Below are 23408 nucleotides of genomic sequence, written 5' to 3'. Positions count from 1 at the left end.
ATTTCTTTCTATTTTCACTTCCTTCTTCATCAGGTAAATGATAAAAAATAATTTACAATGTTATGAAAACTCATATGTGAATATGTACGTTATGTGGAAGATATTGATTTGGAAAATGTATTGGAGGTAACCACTTTCCCTTCGATGGGACTCGAACCCATGACCCTACAGTACGCTAGACTGGTGCTTTAACCAACTAAGCTACGTTTAATCCCCGGAAATAGGAAATTACCTTTGATTGAACTGAACTTGAGTTGCGTGCTCTTGCCTACGCAATGCGGTCGGGTCTGAGCTTGACGACCGACTGGCAAATAGCTTACACAACCTCACTTGATCAGTACGGTTGCTGATGAAGAATGTGTATAGCAGCCAGACATTCTAAATACTCACGCTCCTCTAATGTGGACGTGTACAATACACATGTGGAAGTATTGGCTTGAGAAATGGATTGCGAGTGATTTGACTATGCGTCCAATTTGGGAATCTCGAGCTCGTTCAGTAGCCGCTCGGTTGCGAAGGCCGACGGAGGTCCTTCGTAGCTTAGTTGGTTAAAGCACCAGTCTAGCGTACTGTAGGGTCATGGGTTCGAGTCCCATCGAAGGGAAAGTGGTTACCTCCAATACATTTTCCAAATCAATATCTTCCACATAACGTACATATTCACATGTGAGTTTTCATAACATTGTAAATTAACGTCCAAGTCGGGTGGTTTAATCCCCGGAAATAGGCAATTACCTTTGATTGAACTGATAAAAAATAGTAAAATAGAAGCTCCCTGAGCCTACGTTTTGTTACCTGTATCAGATATTGACGGAAAAAGGCCTTTCGAAAATTAGTCGAACAGTTGATTGCGGATGTAGTCCCCGAGGGAAACGTCTGTTAAAAGCTTGAATCTGAAGCACTTTGAACCGATACATTTGAGAATATATCAAGGTTTTTTACACGGTTTGATTTTAGCCGATTGAGATCCTCAGCATCAATAAAACAATGAATTAAACTCACCAAAAAAATTACAAAAAAATCTAACAAAATTCAAGTGGCATCCATCGTACCTCGTAAAAAAACCTTGATGAGATTTATCATCATTTTCTATAGTTCAATTCTAGATTTCGACGCCCCTTAAGGCCTAGCGCCCTTGGTGGGGCCAAACCTGGCCAACCATACGCAACGGCGCTGACCTGACCAAATACAAAGCAATGTAAAATGATTTGATTTTTTCTTATTTTCGTATTTTTTTAGTAATACTAGCAAAAAGATGTGACGAGATTGATGCTGTATTTTTTTTCGCGATGAGATGAATGTAGATTAAGTCTAAGTGAGAAGTAAATAAAAACAGCTCACATACTATTTATTAGAAACAATACCATATGGAATGAGTTGCCACATGCCGGAATTATTATCATATTCCATGCAATCCCATAGAATAAGAATGTATACTCTTAAATTATTTTGCACACCTCAGCTTTTTTTTTGCGCATAATCTAACAGCTGAAATCTTGGTAAAAATTTACACTAATGTTCAGTAAGTCTTTTGCCGAAACTACGTCATTTTTTTCTATACCCTGTAGCTGATGAAAATGTCTACGTGTACAATCAAGTGGTGGAATTGAGCGGGATAGTTCCACAATTATGACAAGTGGCATAAAATTCAGTTAATAAAAAATCAGCTTCGTTATTACGTTTCAGATCAAATTTTTATCTACCTCTTACTAATGTTATACAGTTAAAGAAACAACATCCGGGACCTTGGTGCATCCCCGAATTATTTTTTTCTCTTAAAACCGCACTTCCGAAACAACTCTTACATCATATTGTGCTACGACCAGTCACGGCCATCGTTAAACTTGACATATTATATCGCTAAAAATAAATGCAGCGAACGATTGTTATATTTTTTCTGCATTTTATCCTGTCTTGTATTCCACCCAGCCATTCATGCACAGCAGAACCGTAAAAGGCAGCCAGCAGCAAATCAACTTTTTCCTCCGGCGCTGCTCATAAGGTCACGATCAAGTGCCTCTTCTTGATTGATCATGCTTGGGTCTTATCAACTTGTACCCACGCTAAGCCATGGCGCTGCTGCTGCTAGAACCCTGCCGCGAACTTGGACTCTGACAAACTCATCAGCAAGTGACGAACCCCATCATTATTCTCATTTAACAATAACCTGATCGCGGAGTGTGGATTCTGGAGGCTGCGTGAGGCGAAACATCCCGAGCGCACGCTGTGCGACTCGGTCATGATCGGAGCTTTTGGCTGTGCGATCGAAACCGAGCCGAACGGATTGGCTGGAGCCCGTCCGTGGCTGTGGTGCAGTGTGGGCCGCCAGAGTGTACATATTTTCCCGCAACCCCACGGATGGATTTAGTCTGTGGCGAGCTTTCGAACGGTGCGGATCTTCTCTCTTGGCCTAGTCGGTGGACCGAGGCTGTCGTCGTTTCTGCAGTGTAAAGTACAGAAAAGTGGCTTGGAGTGGTGGCGCGTGGAAGGGATTCAAACGGGACTTGAAGACCCCAAGGAAGAGGTCTTCTGGATGGGTTTCTCTTGCTGTGCAGCAAACTAGCGCGTGACAAATAGTGGCACAGACGAGCCGCGGGTGAAAGGCTGGATTTGTAGTGCAAGGCTGTGTGGATTAGTGGTTTATGACCAGTAGGGTCAACGATTGCTCGGGCTCTCGATTGAAAGTGAGATTCTGGATTTCAAAATTCACCGTGAAAGTCTGGCTAGAAAAGTGACAGTGGTGCTTTTTTTCTCTCCTGCTCGGGAGCAGAGTTGTCTTGTCCAAGTGGACGCTGGACGCGAAGTTATCTCCGCTGGTGGAGTGTAGTGGAGTGAAACCGAGTGGTGAAGTCGAGAAGAACTAGAGTAGGACGGAACGGCACGAAACCGTTAAGATGCTGTCCGGACGAGGGTTTATCGTTGTGGCTGGAGCACTGGCGATCTGTAAGTAGAAGATGATTTGATTTTTCAATTTTCTGTGTTTTGCTGTTGGTCATTCAGTCTTTGTTTTTCCATACATACTAACAAGATTTTTATGAAAGAGTTGCATTTGAAAAAAGAAAATATTTCGATATTTGCAATTTGTACATTTTCGACATCAGCACAATTGATAGAAGTAGTAAAGTCTGTGGTAAAGTATCATTTACATATTTGTTAGACTCAAAGCATAAAGTTCTTAAAAATGGCAACTCAGGGAGCTTTTATAAATTAGAATGCAATTTGTTCCAGATGTGATAGATTCGATACTTTAATGGTCACTAGTTGTAACTTGTATGACGAAACTTCGGCTATATTTGAGCTTTGTATCTATTTCTGTCATTCAGTCAGATACTTCCAGACACTCTCTGGGGTGTAGGTTTGCACCATCAAATCGAGTCGAATTAAAAATGGATTTTCGTTCAACTAGTAAGATCATCAACTGATGAAAACAGGATCGTTTCAACGTTCTTTATGTTCTCTAACCCAACCCTAATATGACATAATGTGGATCCGTTTGTTATTATCTACATAGTTTCAATGCCTTTTGCCATACTTCTCTCTTGAAAATTATCGAGAAGACGAAGGTTAAGGGTGAGGATGAGACGATTAAGAACAGAGCGAAACTTTTAATTACCCCCAATTCATATTTCAAACGCACACAAGCTTCGGACCCTCGTTATATGGATAATAGTTAATATCATTTGTAATCGGTCAACGTTGGGGGGATGCTTAAAGTTTGTTTGGAAACTGTATGGAGAAATATCAGATATCTATGTGTTTTAACCCTTTACAACCCAAATTTTTGCTTTCGCTCAAAATCACTATTTTGTTTTCTAAAATCGTACTAAACACGGTTTGCGCATTAGAAATTTTTAATTCGCGATTTTATTAATTTCACACTTTGATTTTTTAGAATTTTGTTTTAAAATTTTGTTTTGGATAAAAACAATCAAATAGTTTCTTGAATCTAGTAATATTTTTCGATTTTTTAACATAGGGTGAATGTTCTATTCTGGACCCTTATTGAAAGTGCTTACCGATATCTTCTTTTATATATCAAATGACACGTTTGATACAAGCGAATATCACATCATGTCATAGATGGCAGTTTTATTAATGAAATCTTCTTCTTCTTCTTCTTATTGGCATTACATCCCCACACTGGGACAGAGCCGCCTCGCAGCTTAGTGTTCATTAAGCACTTCCACAGTTGTTAACTGCGAGGTTTCTAAGCCAGGTTACCATTTTTGCATTCGTATATCATGAGGCTAGCACGATGATACTTTTATGCCCAGGGAAGTCGATACAATTTTCAATCCGAAAATTGCCTAGACCGGCACCGGGAATCGAACCCAGCCACCCTCAACATGGTCGTGGTTTGTAGCCGCGCGTCTTACCGCACGGCTAAGGAGGGCCCCTTATTAATGAAATAGAAATTTGAAATTGGCATCAAGTGTTGATAAATCGAGAATTGCAACTTTCTGAAATAAAAATATTCTTTGTTTTGGACATTGCAATACATTTGGACACCGCTAATTTAGCTTGTTCAGAGTCGAATTTCCAATTTGCGCTGGTGAATTGAGCTGAAGCAAAGTCTTACCTTTCAATTGGCATACAGCAATGAGAAGATTCCTGCTTTTTAAATTCAAAATTTCGACATGAACTTATTGTGTGCGTTTTGAGATTTTCAGTGGTGTATGCTTTGAAGCGTAACGCATTGTAACGCTCGCCTTCTTAGACAAACTGATTTTACTGAAATGTCATCTAAATATCGTTATTTTCACACGGAAAACTAATAAAACAGATGCAGAACAATATTATTTTCCTGTGGAGGAATTAGCAGCGGCATTGATTTTAGTTCAGAAATTAAGAAAATGTTGACAGGAGGGTCCAAAATGTGTAGGGGTCCAAATCAAGTTGGTAACCCTACTTAGAGTATGAAAACTCAAATTCAATGCTGACTTATTGCAATTTTTAAATTTTCAGAGTTAAATTTTCTGTGTAACGAGTTGGGTAAATATTTTAGAGAGTAATATTCACCACTATAACTTTCTATTGAATAAGGTTAGTTGTAGAAAAATACTAAACTACAAATATTTCACTTTTCAAAGGTATATGAGCGATAACATGGAGGAACAAAATATTTCAATTTTTTTTATAAATGTGTATAACTTTGATGAAAATTGACTGTAAACCCTATTTGAACATGCATTGAAGTTTATATTACTGATTGATTAACATCAAAAACTTTTTGAAATCTGATCAATTGAAAATCACAAAAAATAATTCAAATACCCCGTCTAAAGGCGGTCTTGGACATTGCCAAGGGGTCGTACACATATTACGTAAGCACTTATGGCGGAGGGAGGGTCTGTCATTTTCTTACGCATTATATATATATATAAAAAATCATTTGCATGAAAAAAATCTTACATGGGAGGGGTGGTCGAGAAACCCAGAAAAAATGCTTACGTGATATGTAAACAACCCCTAACTAGCGTTATTTACGATAAAAATATGAAAGCCACCTAGCTCATACAAAATTTAAGACACATTCAAATGCAAGAAGAAGTATAAGAGGTATATAGATTTTGTCAACATTCAACCTGATAAACTATAGCAAGCTCGCTGCCTAATCTCAAATAAATAATTATACTCTCGCTTGCTTGGGAAACCTTCGCATATTCACATAAAGCTAGCTTCACGATAACACTTATCCAAATATAATATTTGGATAATAAGCTCTTAGCAACGCGATCTACATAAAACGCGATCTTATTTCTCTATCTAGCCTTTTTAGCGTTGATCAATTTCATTTGATTTCCGCTGTTACAAACTGATCATGTGTGTTATCTTCATTATACCCGATCGTCAGAACGATCCATCTTCCTTCAATCAATACATCGATTCACTCGATTGGATAACTATGCAAATGCCACTTATTGACAAGATTTTAATAATCGGCCTTTTTTTTCTTCGGTACCAGCGCATAATTTTTATATACTGATTCATCGCATTCATCGACGAATTCTTCTGCTACCCGATTATTTGGCTTTGTATTGCTGGCCTATTCCAAAAGTGTGGTATTAAATAATAGCTGTAGGTAAATGACTGTAGAAGCTCTATTTAAGTTAAAATTACCCAGTTGAATTTATTATATAACCACCCTAGCAGTTTTGTGGAGAAAGTTCCTACCCTTGAACGCACTGTGGCGGCGATGGCACGATGCAACTTACGATGGGATTGGCCAATTCCTTCAACGGATACATCAACTTTGGATTGAGAGATGGCAAGGAGATTGGCAAGCTCTGATGACTGTAGAAGAACCGTCTGTAGAAGAACCGTGCTGGCTTGGGATTGAACCGACATGCTAACTTGTTGGGAGGAGGAAGACGGTCCCGCATTGGCCAGCAGGGCAGAATTGGACATCACGTCATGGGGTTTCGACATCACGGCAGGAGCAGCAGAAGACTTAACAGTCTGGATGGGATCATGCAGCAACGTATGGTGGCGATTGCGACACGTTCGACAGGAAAACTTAGATGAGCAGCTTCTAGCATGGTGACCGGTTCGGAAAAAATTCCAACAAAGCTTCCTTTGGGATATCAGCTCTCTTCTTTGGCTGACGGGAATCTTGGAGAATGTTTGGCACTGGAATAGGAAGTGCCGTTCGGAGCAAGCGAAACATGACGGAACGTTTGTTTTACTATCGGATGATATCGCTCTGGCGGCGAACTTGGACGAAAGCTGCTTTTTTGAAGGCAAAATATTGCCGGCCACCTTTGCTTGACCGGGCTGGGAACGATGGGACTTCAGGATGCGCACACGCTGGTACAAAAAATCAACTAAATCGTTGTATTTGACGTCATCATCCTGGCTGATCTTCTCCTCCCACGCACGGAGAGAAGCTGGATCAAGTTTGTAGGAGAGGATATTCACCAGGGGGTGTCCCAGTGGTCGACAATCTAACAGAAATCTGACAACTATCACGAATTTCTTCATAGTGCTTAACAAAATTGTTACAATCAGGGTTTCGACTTTTCGTTTCAATGAGACCAAAGCAAGCGTTTTTCGGGCCAAGGGAAAATCTTGTTTCGTTGTTTATGTTGATGATCATCTTTCACCCATCAATCTTTTCTCTAGAATTAGCATTAGAAGATGAACGAAAATCTTGCCTATTAGATGAAAATCCTTTTTCGTTTCATTACTTTCACCTCTCACTCACTTTTCGCGAGAATTATCGCAGAACAATTACAAAATTGTATGGCCGCGCCGGGATTCGAACCCAGAATAGTAACAATAATAGCTGTGGAGATGCGCTTACTTTAGCCACACCACCACGCTATCTGTATGAAAGCGTTAAGTTATTTGTTCCACATAAGCTACTACCATTTGCATTGCTGATGCCACGAAAAGACTCGAATATGAAAGAAAAAGAGCAAACCAACGTTTAGCGGCAATCGAAGTGAGCGAAAAATTGTTATCACTCTCCAGACTGTTTTTCTTTCCCGAAAAGCGATTTCTCCCCGAAAACTTTCGTGAGGGAAAATCATGTGCTCCTGAGATTGAGTGAGCATTATGAACCCTGGTTACAATGTTACATACAATGGGCTATCAGTCCTTTCCTCATTACGCTCAAATCGGTTAACTTTTTCTCGCGCTTTTTGTCCGGCATTTTTGCACCGATCTCCTCCGTACCGATTTTCTCCTTCCCGACGCGGACGATTCGATTTTGCTCCTTCCCGACGCGGACGAATTGCGTGGATTACGTCGCGAATACGCGGATCGGTGCAAACACTATCGATTTAATAGTCACTGGTATATCGTTCACTCCTTCCTTGCCGCCACCAAGGCCAAGGATATACTTGCGCAATGAGATTACGATCGAAATTTTAATTCGTGTCTCACTTTGTTACCGTTTTCGGTACCAAGGATCAGTACATTAGCGTGGGTACCAATAAAAAAACATACTAACCATTACTATTGTAAGACTTCGCATGCAGTAGCCAAAGGTGGAATAGGTGTACACTTTTGAAACGCCTATTCTGCCTTAAACGTGTAAAACCAACTAATTCCGTGTGGCTCAAATCTCGTGGGCGACGATGGCACCCCTATGGTGGGGATGAAGAGAGAAAATAGAAGATAGCGAGGAGATCGTATCGGGTCACGAGACGCAGCAGTCGGGAACCAACCAAGCGAGAAGAAAGTCAAAGTGTCCGATAAATCGAGATTTTTTTATCAAGCAAGTGATCAAGGGTCACCACGCGGTGAGGCCGAAGTAAAGCTATTGCCGATTTCCTCAGCGGGAGTTCCAAGAACGGTGTCCAGTGTCACGGTGCTTCTTCGCCCGAGTTCTAAAGCGCGAGACGTGGTTCTGAAGTATTTCTTGATTGGCGGCCCGCACCGGATTGCAAGTATTACCCGGTCGAGGCAGTTTTCGGCCAAAGCAAGCCCAGCCTGTGTCCCGAACCAATTTGGTCTCGACCCAAGACGTTTCTCGAACCCATCAGAAAGTTCCTAGCCATTCGTGGTGCACCAGAAATCGTAAACCGTAAAAGTTCCGTGCAGACAGGAACCGCTACGTCCCTAGCCTTGACGAGGTAACCTCAAACGCCGCCATTGTTCTGTGGCAATCTCAACGCAAGAATACCACGAGGTGGTCCCATTATCTGGATCCCGTCGCCAGCACTTTCTGCGACAGGAGATAGCCCGGACAAAATCCCGACACTCTGCAGTGGCCCCATCGGTCGCACTCCCTCGGGAAAACCTGGGACCGGTATTTGCGGCAGACCGAGACGACGCGTCGCCAGCACGGTAGAGGACGAAAAATCAGTCAAAGCCATCTGGGAAATCATCGGCAGGACGTGGCGGGCAGAATCATTGCCCACCGGACTCCAGATCCCCACGCGAAGCCCATGCGAAATACCAAAAGCCTCGGATACGATGAGGATAGACGCCTACCTGAAGCCGGGAGCAAGCTCCGCTACCCGTACCGTCCCACAGTAGGCCGTATGTGCATTGCACCCAGAGTTCGCGGGCGAACCCACCTTTGCCATCCCCCCTTTGTCACATCGCCACAGGTATGCTAGGAGCCTGGTCTCCGTATGCTTCTCGGGACATCTATCGGCCGCAACGAATCTACTAACCAAAAAAAAAACTAACCCTAACATGATAAGAAAAATATATAAATAATTAAAATGTACATGGATTTATTTTAATGATATGGTGCATGCAACTAAATGATCTTTCTTTGTTCCGTCCACTTCAGCTATACGTCTTGTGTCATGTGTCCTTTGAGCAGGAGGTAAGCCAGCCCTGAGAAAAGGTGAGCTAGTTTGGGACGCGTGGACGTCCACTGCCTAGATGTGTAGACGTCACCGGCAGTTACAACTTCACTGAATTCGACCAGGATAAAAACAGCACACTTTGTTTTTACTGCCTATACCCAAACCACGCTCAGCTACAAAGCTTCTTCAGTGTCGATTTTCACACTATTCTTCCCCACGGGGACTGTACAATACCTAGATACAAGTGGTACGGTGGCTATTCACTGATCGCACAATTGAAATCTGGCGCGCTTCAGATATCCACACCTTTTAGTCACTTTACTATGGCGTACTTTCACAGCCTCTGTGCCGACTTTCAGTGGCCACTTGGACCCAGAATTTGGTTCACACACTCACTTAATTACTTCTGACCGGAATATCCTTTGATCCGGTTCGAATGACCAATGATGACGCCCACACGGTTTGTTCGCTGGACCGAAGGTTGTTTCTTCGCCGTAATGAAACGGCAATCAGCGGAATCACTAAGATACAAATTATAGTGTACTGTAAACGATTCTATATTCGCTTTTTACTTAAGCATAAGTTTAGCACCGTCTTATAGCACTAATCACGAACTAGTTTGGTCGACAATTATCGAACCTCTGCTTTCCCACTTTATGACTAAAGTCGCGGACAAGCACTTTCGGACTTGAAAAAGATTTCGTGTTTCGTGTTTGGATAGCGCGCAAGGACATACTTTATTACCTTACTTTGACGACAGGTTGGTCTGAACTAACTCCCGTCACAATACGATCGACGATACGATCGTATAGGGTAAGACGGTATAATATGCCCCCCCCCTAAGGCAACTCCTTGATAATTTTTTACTTTTCAACGCAATTTATGCAACCTTTGTGTTATTTGGTAGTCCAAGAAGTCACAAATGCATTGTCCGTGAGTAGTCATATAAAAATATTACAGATAACACGTAATAAAGCTTTTTTGAAAAGTCGTGAAAAATGGATTTCAAAAAGTGCCTGGCCTATTGGCCCCAACCTAGCCAAAGACGCTTCATAGCCCTTCATTAGTATTTTATCAATCTTCTTCTTCTTCTTATTGGCATTACATCCCCACACTGGGACAGAGCCGCCTCACAGCTTAGTGTTCATTAAGCACTTCCACAGTTATTAACTGCGAGGTTTCTAAGCCAAGTTACCATTTTTGCATTCGTATATCATGAGGCTAACACGATGATACTTTTATGCCCAGGGAAGTCGAGATAATTTCCAATCCGAAAATTGCCTAGACCGGCACCGGGAATCGAACCCAGCCACCCTCAGCATGGTCTTGCTTTGTAGCCGTGCATCTTACCGCACGGCTAAGGAGGGCCCCATTTTATCAATCCTATAATAAAAAGGTTACAAATCCTTGTGTGCTTGACATTAAAAAACCAACGTAAGTCCATTTAAGCAGGTTGGAATTACATTTCAATAGTTTTCATATAATTTGGTAGCAACTGCTGCAAGCTCGCCGCGCTTGTGTCCAGTTGGTAAGGGCATATTGTCCTGCCTACACTGGGGCGTTTTGACCAGTGAAACCTATTTTTGAAAATGTTACATTTTTGAAGATGGAAGCTATTTTATATCATATTAACCACTGAGAAAAGTTATTTGGTTTGCCAACTGAGTGTTCCAGTGCAAGTTTTGCGGACAGTATCGTAGCGTCGCTCCATAATGTTGAGCAAACAAACATTGAAAGTTACATCAAAACTGTAACTTTTTGTATTTTTCTTTTAATTTTATTACGTAATACAAAAATACTCCCATATTCACATAGGATGATGGTTTTACAAATATTTATAAGTAGGGTAAGACGGTATAATGCGCCCCACCTGGCCAAAACGCCCCCCTTTGATTTCTAGAAAACTATAACTAATTAAGGGTCAAAATCAGTTGGTACCTATAAGTATTTGTAAGCCCACCATACTATGTAAATGTGGAAGTATTTTTGTATTACACAATGAAAATAATAGCAAAATACAAAAAGTTACAGTTTTGATGTAACTTTTCATGTTTGTTTGCTCAACATACTGGTGCGACTCTGGCATACTGTCCGCAAAACTTGCACTGGAACACTCAGTTGGGCAACAAAATAACTTTCCTCAGTGGTTAATAAGATAAAAAATTGCTTCCATCTTCAAAAATGTAACGATTTTCGAAAACATGTTTCACTGGCCAAAACGCCCCAGTGTAGGCAGGACGACATGCCCTTACCAACTGGACACAATCGCAGCGAGCCTGCAGCAGTTGCTTCCAAATTGTATGGAAAATATTGAAATGTATTTCACACCTCCTTGAATGGACCTATGTTGGTTTTTTAATGTCAAACGCATAAGAATTTGTAGCCTTTTTATTATGGGATTGATAAAATACTAATGAAGGGCTATGAAACGTCTTTGGTTGAGGTGGGGCGTATTGCCCAGGCACTTTTTAAAATTCAAAATTCACGACTTTTCAAAAAATCTTTATTACGTGTTATCTGTAATATTTTTATATGACTACTCATTGGCAATGCATTTTGGACTTCCTGGACTACCAAATAACACAAAGTTTTCATAAATTGCGTTGAAAAGTAAAAAGTTATCAAGGAGTTGCCTTATGGGGGGAGCATATTATACCGCCTTACCCTACCAACTGATTTTGACCCTTAGTTAGTTATAGTTTTCTAGAAATCAAAGTGGGGCGTTTTGGCCAGGTGGGGCGCATTATTCTACATGTTTGTGGATACTGACCAGAGGATATTTTCGCTCTCCCTTCTCTCGCAGTCTATATGTGGGAATAGGATGCAAATCTGCTAGGGTGGTTATATAATAAATTCAACTGGGTAATTTTAACTTAAATAGAGGTTCTACAATGACCTTGCCTGAAATTGTCAGTTTGATGTGTAGTTTTTTGGAGATCGGCAAATGATAAAACCAATTAGTCAACTCCGCTAAATATTTTTTAGTTGTAATCTATTTTCGAGAGAATGTCATTTTCAGGGGCTGACATTTAAATAAGGAATCACATCAACCGTTGCCTTTATCCCGACAAACGCCTATTTTTAAAAAGGGACCAAACCCACTTTTGCCTTTTTCCAGGCAAACGCCGATTGAAAAAAAAGGATTCACATAGGCCCAATCGAATCGCTGAGAATCAAGATTTCGGCCTTCAAACATGACTATTTTGTATGGGAATCAAGCTTGTCTTCTTATTTATTTCTACCAGTGTAACTAGTCGAATCCATCATATCAAAGTTTTATTTAAATGTACTCATCTACATATGTTTCAAAGTATATTATACTACCATTCCGTTATTTTATCTACGGATCAATCCACTTTGCAAATACGGCACCTTTCTTGGCAGCAACGTAATTATTTTATTTTATTGAAAATTAAAAAAAACATGGATGGAACACTGCTGGGGAAACCAGCAAGTTTGTTCTATTTTGCTCCAGATTCAAACTAGAATAATAATCGAAAATTTTGAATGAAACCGAATCACTACTGATTTCATTATAAGTGCGCTTTAAAAAATTCCAGAAATGCAAAAAAAAAGTCCGTTTCGATTCGAAATATTAAGTACTGCTGAAATTTGAGTTCAATGTTTCAAACGGAATTGAGTACTTGACACTGATCGATGTCACACTCTATCAAGATTCAATTATCAAATTGGATGCAGTGTGCTGAAAATTACATTTTGTATGTACAAAAAAACCAACATAATCGAAAACATTGAACATCGCTTGATTCAAAATCCGGACACAGTATATGGGATGATTCGAATTCCGGACACTTTGAGTTTGACTGCATTTATGCTCGAATAACCAATTCAATCAAGAATCTAGGATATATAAAACATTGTATATGAATCTGGCATTGTGTATATTTAAAAATTTTGTAAGGTTTTTATACTAATTTTAATGAAAATCTGGCATCCCTCGGTTCTGTGCACTATTCGTTGTTCCTACTCCGCCATTGATCAGGATTACCAAAAACAGTAATTTAAACCAGGCGGGAGCATTCGACTGCAATATACACCATTAGGAATCTAATCATGTCAAATATAGGGGAAGAGGGCTCACAACACCCCCGCTCTCTACCTCAAGGTAGAACGCTTTCTTGATAGTTGACATAATAATTTTAAAACTACACTGAAGGGTTTCCAAAATTTAACGTGAACAAGCTGTAATAGATCATGAGAAAAATTGGATAACCAAAACTATATTCTAATGAGTCATATCAGAAATAAATATGATAGTTGTTTTTATTGAAATTTTGCATTAGTGTTACGATACACTCCGAAATATGGACATCATTGATATTAATGTGTCTTTTGAAGTCCGTTTCAGTTTGTTCTCAGAAATCAAAGAGTAAAAAAAAGATTGAAATAATGAATTCATGCGAACTGATAAATCCTTGCGTGTGCGAAAAATGTTGATTTTTTATTTGACGTGTCTCTTTATACAATTCAGTTAAAAAAGATAGTTGTATTTGTTTTTCTTCCTACCAAAATATAAATGATTTAAAAATAAAAACTGGAGGCAGTCTACCGCTAGAAATTTTGTTAGAAAAATTGTTACTTCGTTCATATTTACGACAAAATTTCGACTAACTTTTCAAGAGGACCTATGTAACGTTTTTCCATGAATCAATTTGACTACTGCAATCAAAAGCTTTTATATAGACCTGTTGATTGCAATATTTAAATTAATTCGTAGTAAATAGGTCCATTTGAAAAGTTAAGTGACAAATGTCTACTTCCTGTAATGATATTCTCAATGAATTATTGGCAGTGGCTGATTTGCTACTCGCCGCTTCCACTTCCAGGCGCTATCGTATATGCGAAAATAGCCAGCAAGAGTTAACCGCCAGAAATTTGTATGGCGAAAGACATCTAACGCTGGTTTTCTCAAAATTAGGAACTTTTCATGAAAAACTATTTGGTACCGGTTATGAGGGATGGTCTCCGCTACTACGCCTACCAAATATGTTTTCGATTAAAGTGCTTAATTTTGAGAAATCGAACCTTAGATGCCTTTCGCCATACTGATTTCAGGAAGTTAACTCCTAGTGTGCCGCTGTAAGCACGCTCAAAGCAGTCGATTCATTTATGAAGAGATAAAATTTACAATATGAGTATATAAGCTAAGAGCAAGCAATGTTTCATTTGGATGAAGGGTCATTTGGCCGAAAGGGTCATTTGACCGAGAGGGTCATTTGGCCGAAAGGGTAATTTGACCGAAAGGGCCGTTTGGTCGAAAGGGTCGTTTGGTCGAAAGGGGAACTTGGCCGAGACGTCTCACTTTTCAATCCTCATTTCTCTCTTCTAAAATGAATTATTCGTTCAAATGTCCTATTCGGCCAAATGTCTTATTCGACCAAATGCCCTATTCAACCACACGACCCTTTCGACCAAATGACCCTTTCGGCCAAATGACCCTTTCGGCCAAATAACCCTTTCGGCCTAATGATCCTTTCGGCCAAATGTCCTTTTCTATCAAATAACCCTTTCGACCAAATGACCTATTCGGCTAAGTGTCTCTTTCGGCCAAATGTCATATTTGACTTAATGACCCTTTCTGGCTAATGACCCGTTCTGCTGATCAACCCTTTCGGCCAAACAACCCTTTCGGCTAAACAACTCTTTCGGCCTAATGGTTTGTTCGGTCACATGGCTTTCAGCCTAATGGTCTGTTCGGCCAAATGGTACACCCAACCGGCGGTTGTTAGATTTTCAAACAATTCTGTATAAGAATCTACCAAAACCTGTATAAGAATTGGGCATATGCGAAATTGTTAGATATTGTATAAGAACCTAACAATTTCATTTTTGGTTTTCAAACGAAATCTAAAGGATTTCCGATTGGAATCATTTTGAACTTTTGAGCGGAGCTTTTTAGGATTCCAAACCGAATCTTTCTTTGATTTCTTTCGGAAGCCCAAAAATATTCCATTCAGAATCTCTCTCGGAAGCCCTCAAAGATTCTATGCCCAATAGAATTCCGTTGGGAAGCCCAAAAGATGCCCGTTCGTTCGGATTTATGCACACAATTATGTGACCTTCCGAACATAATCCTTCTGGGTTTACGAAAGGAAGAAGGAGAGAAGAGGAGGAGAGAGGAAAACGGAAAGAAAATAGTAATGGAGTGTCGACTGCGAAAAGAAAAGGCAGAAAGTGTCTGATCATCAACCCGAGCACAGGAAAAAACGAACTGCTAACCGAAGAAGAAAAACGCTTCGCTGGAACGTGGACGGCGAAACTTTCGCGGTGATTAATTACGGTGAAACTAAAGCATTCTTCAGTGGCTGGAGCGATCCAAATCATGTCCGGAATGTTGCAACAAATGTATTGCCAAGGATTTGACCAAGCTCTACTTAAACGATGTCAAAAATGAAGACAATCGTGACAATGCTGCTGCAAAATCTTGACAAAATGCAATTATTATCAAGAGAAAAGGGCATGAGACTAAAACGTTTGGAGAAGGCAGGAGAATCTCACAACGATGATCGCAATAAGATGAAAAAGAAAATAGCATCGCTACATGGAACGATCGAAGGCCTGGATTGCGTTATTTCAACGTTGCGTAGTGAAGTCTGGAAGCTCCGAGCAGAACAAAACGAACACGAAAAGTTAAAGAAGGAATTGAGGACATGGAACATGGACATGGAAAACAAGTTGTCCGCGACGGATAGTGAGATGCATAACCTGCAAAATAGAGTGGACGTTTGAAGCAAGAAAACAGACGACAGCGATGCTAATTCGGATACGAATATAGAAAAAGAAGTGCGTAGAATACTACAGTTCATATACACTTTTTGTCGCCATCCACCCGAAAGTTTTCATCAGCAATCTTCGATGTCCCCGTTCAGGTGGCTCCATTGCCAACTCGCTGCTATGGACTCGTCAGCATTCTTCAATATCGCCGACCAGGTAGCACCGCTGCTAGCTCGCGGTAGTTTCTACAATCCAGCTTGTCGCCACTTTTGTAGATGGTGCACATAACAGGTTCCACTTCTGCGGCATGGCCTCATCCTCCCAAACCATGGTAATTATCAAGTGCAACGCTCTAGCCGGCGCCTCACCACCGTGTTTGAATAACTCTCCTGGTAGTTGGTCACCCCAGGGGCTCTGTTGTTTTTAAGTCGGCCATTATGCCACAATCGTTCTCTGCAACATAGCCATTCAGGGACGCTGCTCCTAACTGCTCTCACGTTGGGAGTGCCACTTCCAGCTGCTGCGCGTAGTCTTGGGCTTGTCTGGCTTAGCTCTATCGATTAGTGACTATAACCTCCCATCTTTGCGCATCATATCGATGTCCATATCAACGGGTACGTCCCTTCCAACGTTACCACTGACACCGAGCTTATCTTCGCGGAAGCAATGTTTACCAATGGCTTAAGCTAAATTGTAAACATAAATGAAATAGTTCTCAATCTGATATTTACCACTCTCCCTGAGATCGTCGATTTAGTTGAACCAACTTCTCCGCTATTGCTTATTGATATCTACCATACGAACGAAATCAGAAGATCTTTATAAGGTTTGCATTGAGACAGTTGATGACTCCTCACGCAAGACGCCTAAATTGCAGAGATTATTTTTAGACCTCCTTACAGGTAATCTAGATTGTCCCTGGTACGTTGGAATATTCCTTCACGCAAATTTCGAAACTCACCGTTATTTGTGATTTTCAGGTTGCAGAAATTGTAGGTACCGTAATCCGGGAGAACATTTATCACCGGGGTAACATTGATCAGTTTCATCATTTTTAAGAAATGAATAAAATATTATTTCCTATCTTAATCTTGACTGAATTTGCTGCTGAATGATATAAACTTCGGATGAATATGCAATTATATTTCGCCTAAATTTGAACAATAAAATCAACATTAATTTTTAAACTCACAGAAAGCTGCCAAAAAAGCACTCAAAACAAGTATAATAACAAAAAAAATAAGCTCGTACTTGTAGTTATGTCATAAGCAATCTTATTTTCTTGGATAATCCATAGTTTTTGTTTCGAAATTTTGATATTGTTGAAAAACCAAATAATTCTACTACCGGTGATGATGCCTTTCTCGAAACAATCCATGCTCATCGCTTCAGCGTAAGAGATTCCAACTGTAATTGCCTACCTTAAGGCGTTTGCATACGCTTTCTATATAGATAAATGATTGCTCAAAGTTACCCCAAACTGACTAATCAAAAAACTCGGCAAATAACATTTTTAAAACAAGTTTAAAAGTATCAAAGAATCAAAAACAACAGCCTACGTTCTACATATAGAAGTACTCATTTTAAAATATTAAAAAAAACTATGATTTCACTTACGGGGGAAATAGTTACAAAACAATAAAAAATTTCCCCGGATTACGGTATAATGAACCTTATGACAGCATTAGTAGTGTATTTTCAATTTGTTGCTACTTTTAACACACATTTAACGCGCAAAATGGTTCTAGTTCACAAACATTTATTGTGCTGATTTATCGGCTCTTACCCACCAGGAACCCAATTTAAAGTAACTTGTGGACGTATTAGAATCGCAGACACAAATTGGAGCATAGCAAAATAGTTTGGATTTCAGCTTAAAACACAGTACGTCGTTTACTCATGGAGATTGAGTTTGTTGCCCCTGGGCTCCTGCTTAGTTGTTTAACCTTTTTACATAGATGGAAAAATCTTTTAACCATTTACATCTAGACCGCCATTTTTTCAAGAACTACGCTCGGGATTTATTACCTGCAATAAACATTCAAAGTTATATTTTTTACCAACTGTATTGTTTATTGCTAGCAGGTTTACTCTAATAATGTTGAGAATACTCAGAGGTCACTTTCAAAGAGGTTCGTTGATAGCCGAAACTTTAAAGCACTCTTTTTCGCTTCAAACTGTATGAATTGATGCAAAAGAAGTACAAAAATGAAGAAATCTAACGCTTTTTATAGTGTACTTCTAATTGTACCAGTTGTTGAGATAGTTGCTAACACAGGGGGAACACAAACCTTTTGTTAATATGATAACTGTTCGCCAACATTGTCTTCATCCATTCGATATTTGTAATGTATTTGTAAAAGTCACGAGTCGCCATAGCTTTAGTTAGAGAATTCTATGAAATCCATGCAACAAGACAAGCTAATAATTTTAGTAGTTTTTTCAGATTTGTTTATTTGGTAGGCTCAGGCGTGTATAACAATTTACGGAGCTACGTTTCTTTGTGATATGTACAATCAATATCATCTTATTATTAATTTAGTAAGAGATGGATAGAACAGCTGAGGTAGTTGGTGTGGGGGAGAAAGGTGGACAATTGAAAAAAAGTTTTGTCAAACGCTCCTTCTATTTCTTGGAAAAACAGCAAGCGAAATTTCTTTTGCTTCAAAAGATCTTTCCATTTTTGAAACTTAATAATGTAATGCAGTCACTGACGATTAACCCTCCTGATATTCAAGTTGATGTTTGTTTAAAGAATTTGGGATTAAATATAATGATTTGAGGGCCCTCCTTAGCCGTGCGGTAAGACGCGCGGCTACAAAGCAAGACCATGCTGAGGGTGGCTGGGTTCGATTCCCGGTGCCGGTCTAGGCAATTTTCGGATTGGAAATTGTCTCGACTTCCTTGGGCATAAAAGTACCATCGTACTAGCCTCATGATATACGAATGCAAAAATGGTAACCTGGCTTAGAAATCTCGCAGTTAATAACTCTGGAAGTGCTTAAGGTCGACTTTGAAACTTGCAGTTCGTTTTGAGTTGTGTGTTTAGTGAAACTAGTTTAGTAAAATACTAGTAAATTTAAAAATTTCGAAGAAATTTTCAAAGTCGATTTATTTAATTAAAAAAAAATACGTTTCCGTAATTTTTGCAGTAAAAGTTACTATATATGGTCCCTTTCAGATAACACCTTCAAAAAGAATTAATCGAACCATCTCAATGAGATATAGGCATTTTGAGATTGCATAGTTTTTTGGTATAAATAGCATATAACTTTTAACTGGTAAGACTTATAAACATGATGTGTTCAGCAAAAATATGCACCATTACTTGCTCTTCATTTCTTATGAAGACCGCATTCTCGTAAAACTCAAAACAAAAAAGTTAGAATAGAAAAACTAATTTTTGTGGGGCCACCCTAGGTTAAAATCGAATATTTCATTTACTGAACTCAATTTATGTGCTAGACACAAGGTGTCTTCGGCAAAGTTGCATCAAATAATGTTTACTGCAAGTTTGCTGAAGAGGTCATCCACAAAAAACCCGAAATAAAAAAGTTAAATTTCAGTTTTGAGAAACGATAAGGACCACCCTATCGAACTTTTTGTCCGAAGAAGCAATATTTTATTATAAACAACTTCACTGAAGACACCAAGTGTCTAAATAGAACGAAAACGGAGGAAAATAGTTTTTTCCTGCTAAATAACTGAATCAGACCATTGTGCATTGTTTAATCAGTGATATAGGGCAAATGATCCGATAGTCGTGGGTGTTCCTATAGTTGCGGTAGTGTTACTTTAACAAAATCTACGTATTTAACGCAGCAACCCATATTGTCTATCAATTTGTTGACCTGTCGTTACTCGAAATAAAAGAAAACAGACAAGAAAATTCCTCCAAATCGGTGAAGTATCACTAAATTACCTTAGATTTTTCTCGGCTTTGCACCAATAGTTGCGGTAGTGTTCCAGTAGTTGCGAGTCCCATAAGAAAACAATGCGATTCGCAACTATAGGAACACAAATTTTAAAATACCGCAACTATTGGAACACTGCACCAATAATTGGAGGTATCATTTTAGGTAACAATAATGGTTTCTGCAGCGTTTGGAATACTTTTCGTTCATTATATAATTGATGAGCTGTTGAATAAGTACTTAAGGTAAGCGACATGAAATATAGATGTGGTGTAAGCGAAGAAGCAGTGGTGGAACGCGCTTAGTGCCTCCACTATTGGGTCATTTACCCTACTTAAAAACTTTTGATGACAATTTATGGACTGAAAAATTAATTAAAAATAAAGATGATACAAATATGCGATTATGTATAAATGCAATAAAGCAATTTTCAATATAATATAATATCATATAATAATTTTGATTTGCTTTTTTTGCGAATTCCAAAAGACGAATTCGAGAACGTTTTTGTGGTATGGTAGAGTATGCTGTGTGAGTTTTTCTCCTAAGCTCCCACAGCATACGTCTCTTGGAATCAACAAAAAGCAAATCACAATAATTAAGTTGTTATATTGTACAGTCGTTAAATCGATTGTTTAAATTCAAAATCATTTTTAGATTTAAAATTAAATTTTATTCCATCATAACATTGTGAATATTTCCAGAAACTCACAAAACTGAATGAATTTACAAGCAGACAACGCAAGAAACATACACCCCCCTATGCTGCTCAAGCACTTCGGCGCCAACTAGAGATGTCGCAAATTAATCGATTACTTCGATTAATCGATTCATCGTTGTGATAATCGATTAATTTTGAATCGATTATTACTCAACGATTAATCGATTCAATAATCGAGATGAATCGTGAGTAATCGATTAGTTACTAATCGATTAATCAGAATTTTACGACATCATAAGGATGTCGAAAATTAATTGATTATTTCGATTAATCGATTCATCGTTGTGATAATCGATTAATTTTGAATCGATTACTATACAATGATTAATCGATTCAATAATCGACAAAAATCAAGAGTAATCGATTAGTAACTAATCGATTAATCGACATCTCTAGCGCCAACAGAACTTTTTTCGTGGTTTTTGTGACGACCGCCAGACGTCAAAATGATCTACCTATGTGCTTTCTTGCCTAGGTAATTACCAGAGTGTATGTAATTAAGAGTGGCGACATGTGCCGCATTTGACAGGTCTCCTGCTCGTTTGGAACACGATTTTGTATGGGAATGACAGATGAATATTGTTCCAATTCTGACAGTGTCGCCACTCTTAATTACATACACTCTGGTAATTACTTCTATCAGTGCTAAAAATAGAACAGAAGCTCGGCGTGCTGTACGGGCTGTGCTGATGCTACGATGGTTAAGCCGACCGATGCGCAGTGGCGGAAACTCGTACAAAACCTCAAGAAAGATTCGTTTTTTTGCGAAGCACATATTATTTCAATTTTACACATATTGTGAATGAGCTAATTGCTCAATTTGTTGATTGTACCTTGTAAATTAAATTTTTGATGACTTGGTAAAAGTTGATGCTATAAAGCATATCCTAAAAAAAATGTGTGGGCAATTTAAAATGTGAAAGATTTGTTTAGTCTGACATTTATATGGGGGCCCGCCACTGTGCGACGGCACATTGCCATTCTTTCTTTCACGCGCTTTCGTACGGGAGAGCGTTGAACAAAGCACGATGCTTTTTGAGTATGCGATATAGGGTAATTGTGTTTTTCTTAGCGCATGATAGCAATAAGACATGAGAAAAGTTATGTCTGACGGTTAGCATAGAAGAGGGTTTTCAATTACTGAACGGATATCCTATCGTAAAACGGTCACCCCAAATTACTTATTATTTGTAATTTCCATATGGCACCCTTACCTTTAGTGGAGGCAGGTTCTTATTGATATTTCCTATTATTGTACACATATGTTTCCTTTCGTTAGTTGAAGCGGTATGACGTAATTATTCTATCACACCAATATAATATTTCATAACAAAATTGACTTCCCCACATCAATGGTGAAGCAACTTTTACCCCCATTGAAGCAACAATGTATTCATAGGGTACGAAGCGATTTTGAATTATTGATTAGATGAAATAAATCTAATTTTAAAATCAATATTTTATCTATTAGCTAATGTAACGAAACTGTATATTTTCAATCACCAACGATAAAAACAAATATTTTCTTTTCTCATTTCATTAATACTTCCAGTATAAGAACATTTACCCTACAGGATAAACTCTAATGCTATATAGAGGCAATAAACATATCTCCCATTCGATGATTCATATTTGTATGTATCTTCTCACATGTTAAGTGTATTGATGGTGCTGTGGTATAGTTAGCGCTTCTCACCCCAGAGATCACGAGTTCAAATCCGAGGTAGGGGGTTTTGCTTTTTTTTTGCACGTTAAAACAGTTTTTTCGCCATAACTTCGGAACGCAATGTCCGATGGATCTAATTTTTAATAGCAAACAATGGGAATTAATTCTACGTCGAATGGAACTTGTTGCGAGCAAATTGGATAATGCTAAGTACCAAAAAGTGTGTCTCACATTTTTGTACACACACACACACACATACATACACACATACAGACATCACCTCAATTCGTCGAACTGAGTCGATTGGTATATAACACTATGGGTCCCCGGGCCTTCTATCAAAAGTTCGGTTTTGGAGTGATCCTATAGCCTTTACGTATACTTAGTATACGAGAAAGGCAAAAAGACGTAAGTCCTACGTTAAAACTCTCGGGTACGGGTCGGACAAGGTTTGTAAAATGTGACACCCGACCATCCCTAGAGCAGACGCATCCATTCAAAGTAGGCATTATCTTTTCCTTTTATCGAGCAGATGCGTTAATTCATAGAAGGGACTACCTCCTTTCTTTTCTTTATACCGAGTAAACGTGTCCATTTCAAGAAGGCATTGACAGAAATGGTCATTTGGCCGAAAGGATCATTAGGGCGATAGGGTCATTTTGCCGAAAGGGTCATTTGGCCAAAAGGGTCTGTAGGCCGAAAGTGGCATTTGCCCAAAAGGGTCATTTGGTCGAAAGGGTCATTAGACAGAAAGGGTCATTTGGGCGAAGGGCCATTTGGCCGAAAGGGTCCTTAGGCCGAATTGGTCATTTGGCCGAAAGGGTCATTGGCCGAAGGGATCATTTGTCCGAAAGGGTAATTTGGCCGAAAGGGTCATTGGGTCGAAAGGGTCATGAGGTCGAAAGTTTCATTTGGCCAAAAGGGTCATTTGGCCGAAAAGGTCATCAGGCCAAAAGGGCCATAAGACCGAAAGGGTCATTTGGCCGAAAGGGTAATTTGGTCGAAAGGGTCGTTTGGTCGAATAGGACATTCGGTCAAATAGGTCATTTGGCCGTATAGGTCATTTGAAAAGTGAGAAGTTAGGAATGAGAAGAGAGACGTTTCAC

General features: G+C 39.3%; 1 protein-coding gene and 1 long non-coding RNA gene across 2 annotated transcripts in view; both read left to right on the top strand.

Moving 5' to 3' along the window:
• The window catches only part of LOC134205649 (uncharacterized), a 363787-nt gene extending 361755 nt beyond the window's left edge, over positions 1 to 2032 (top strand). Inside the window, exon 3 of the long non-coding RNA XR_009978170.1 lies at positions 1930 to 2032. This is a non-coding gene — a long non-coding RNA (uncharacterized LOC134205649). The remainder of the gene's footprint in view (positions 1 to 1929) is intronic.
• A 330-nt stretch (positions 2033 to 2362) lies between these two features.
• Positions 2363 to 23408, top strand: part of LOC134204981 (protein Skeletor, isoforms B/C-like) — a 59090-nt gene continuing 38044 nt past the window's right edge. Inside the window, exon 1 of the mRNA XM_062679831.1 lies at positions 2363 to 2943. Coding sequence (XP_062535815.1) covers positions 2895 to 2943 — 49 coding nt within the window. The 5' untranslated portion in view covers positions 2363 to 2894. The remainder of the gene's footprint in view (positions 2944 to 23408) is intronic.

This window comes from Armigeres subalbatus, chromosome 1, assembly GCF_024139115.2.
Source record: "Armigeres subalbatus isolate Guangzhou_Male chromosome 1, GZ_Asu_2, whole genome shotgun sequence".
Classification (NCBI taxonomy): Eukaryota; Metazoa; Arthropoda; class Insecta; order Diptera; family Culicidae; genus Armigeres; species Armigeres subalbatus.
The sequence above is the reverse complement of the archived record's forward strand: the minus strand, read 5'-3'. Positions and strand labels throughout refer to the sequence as shown.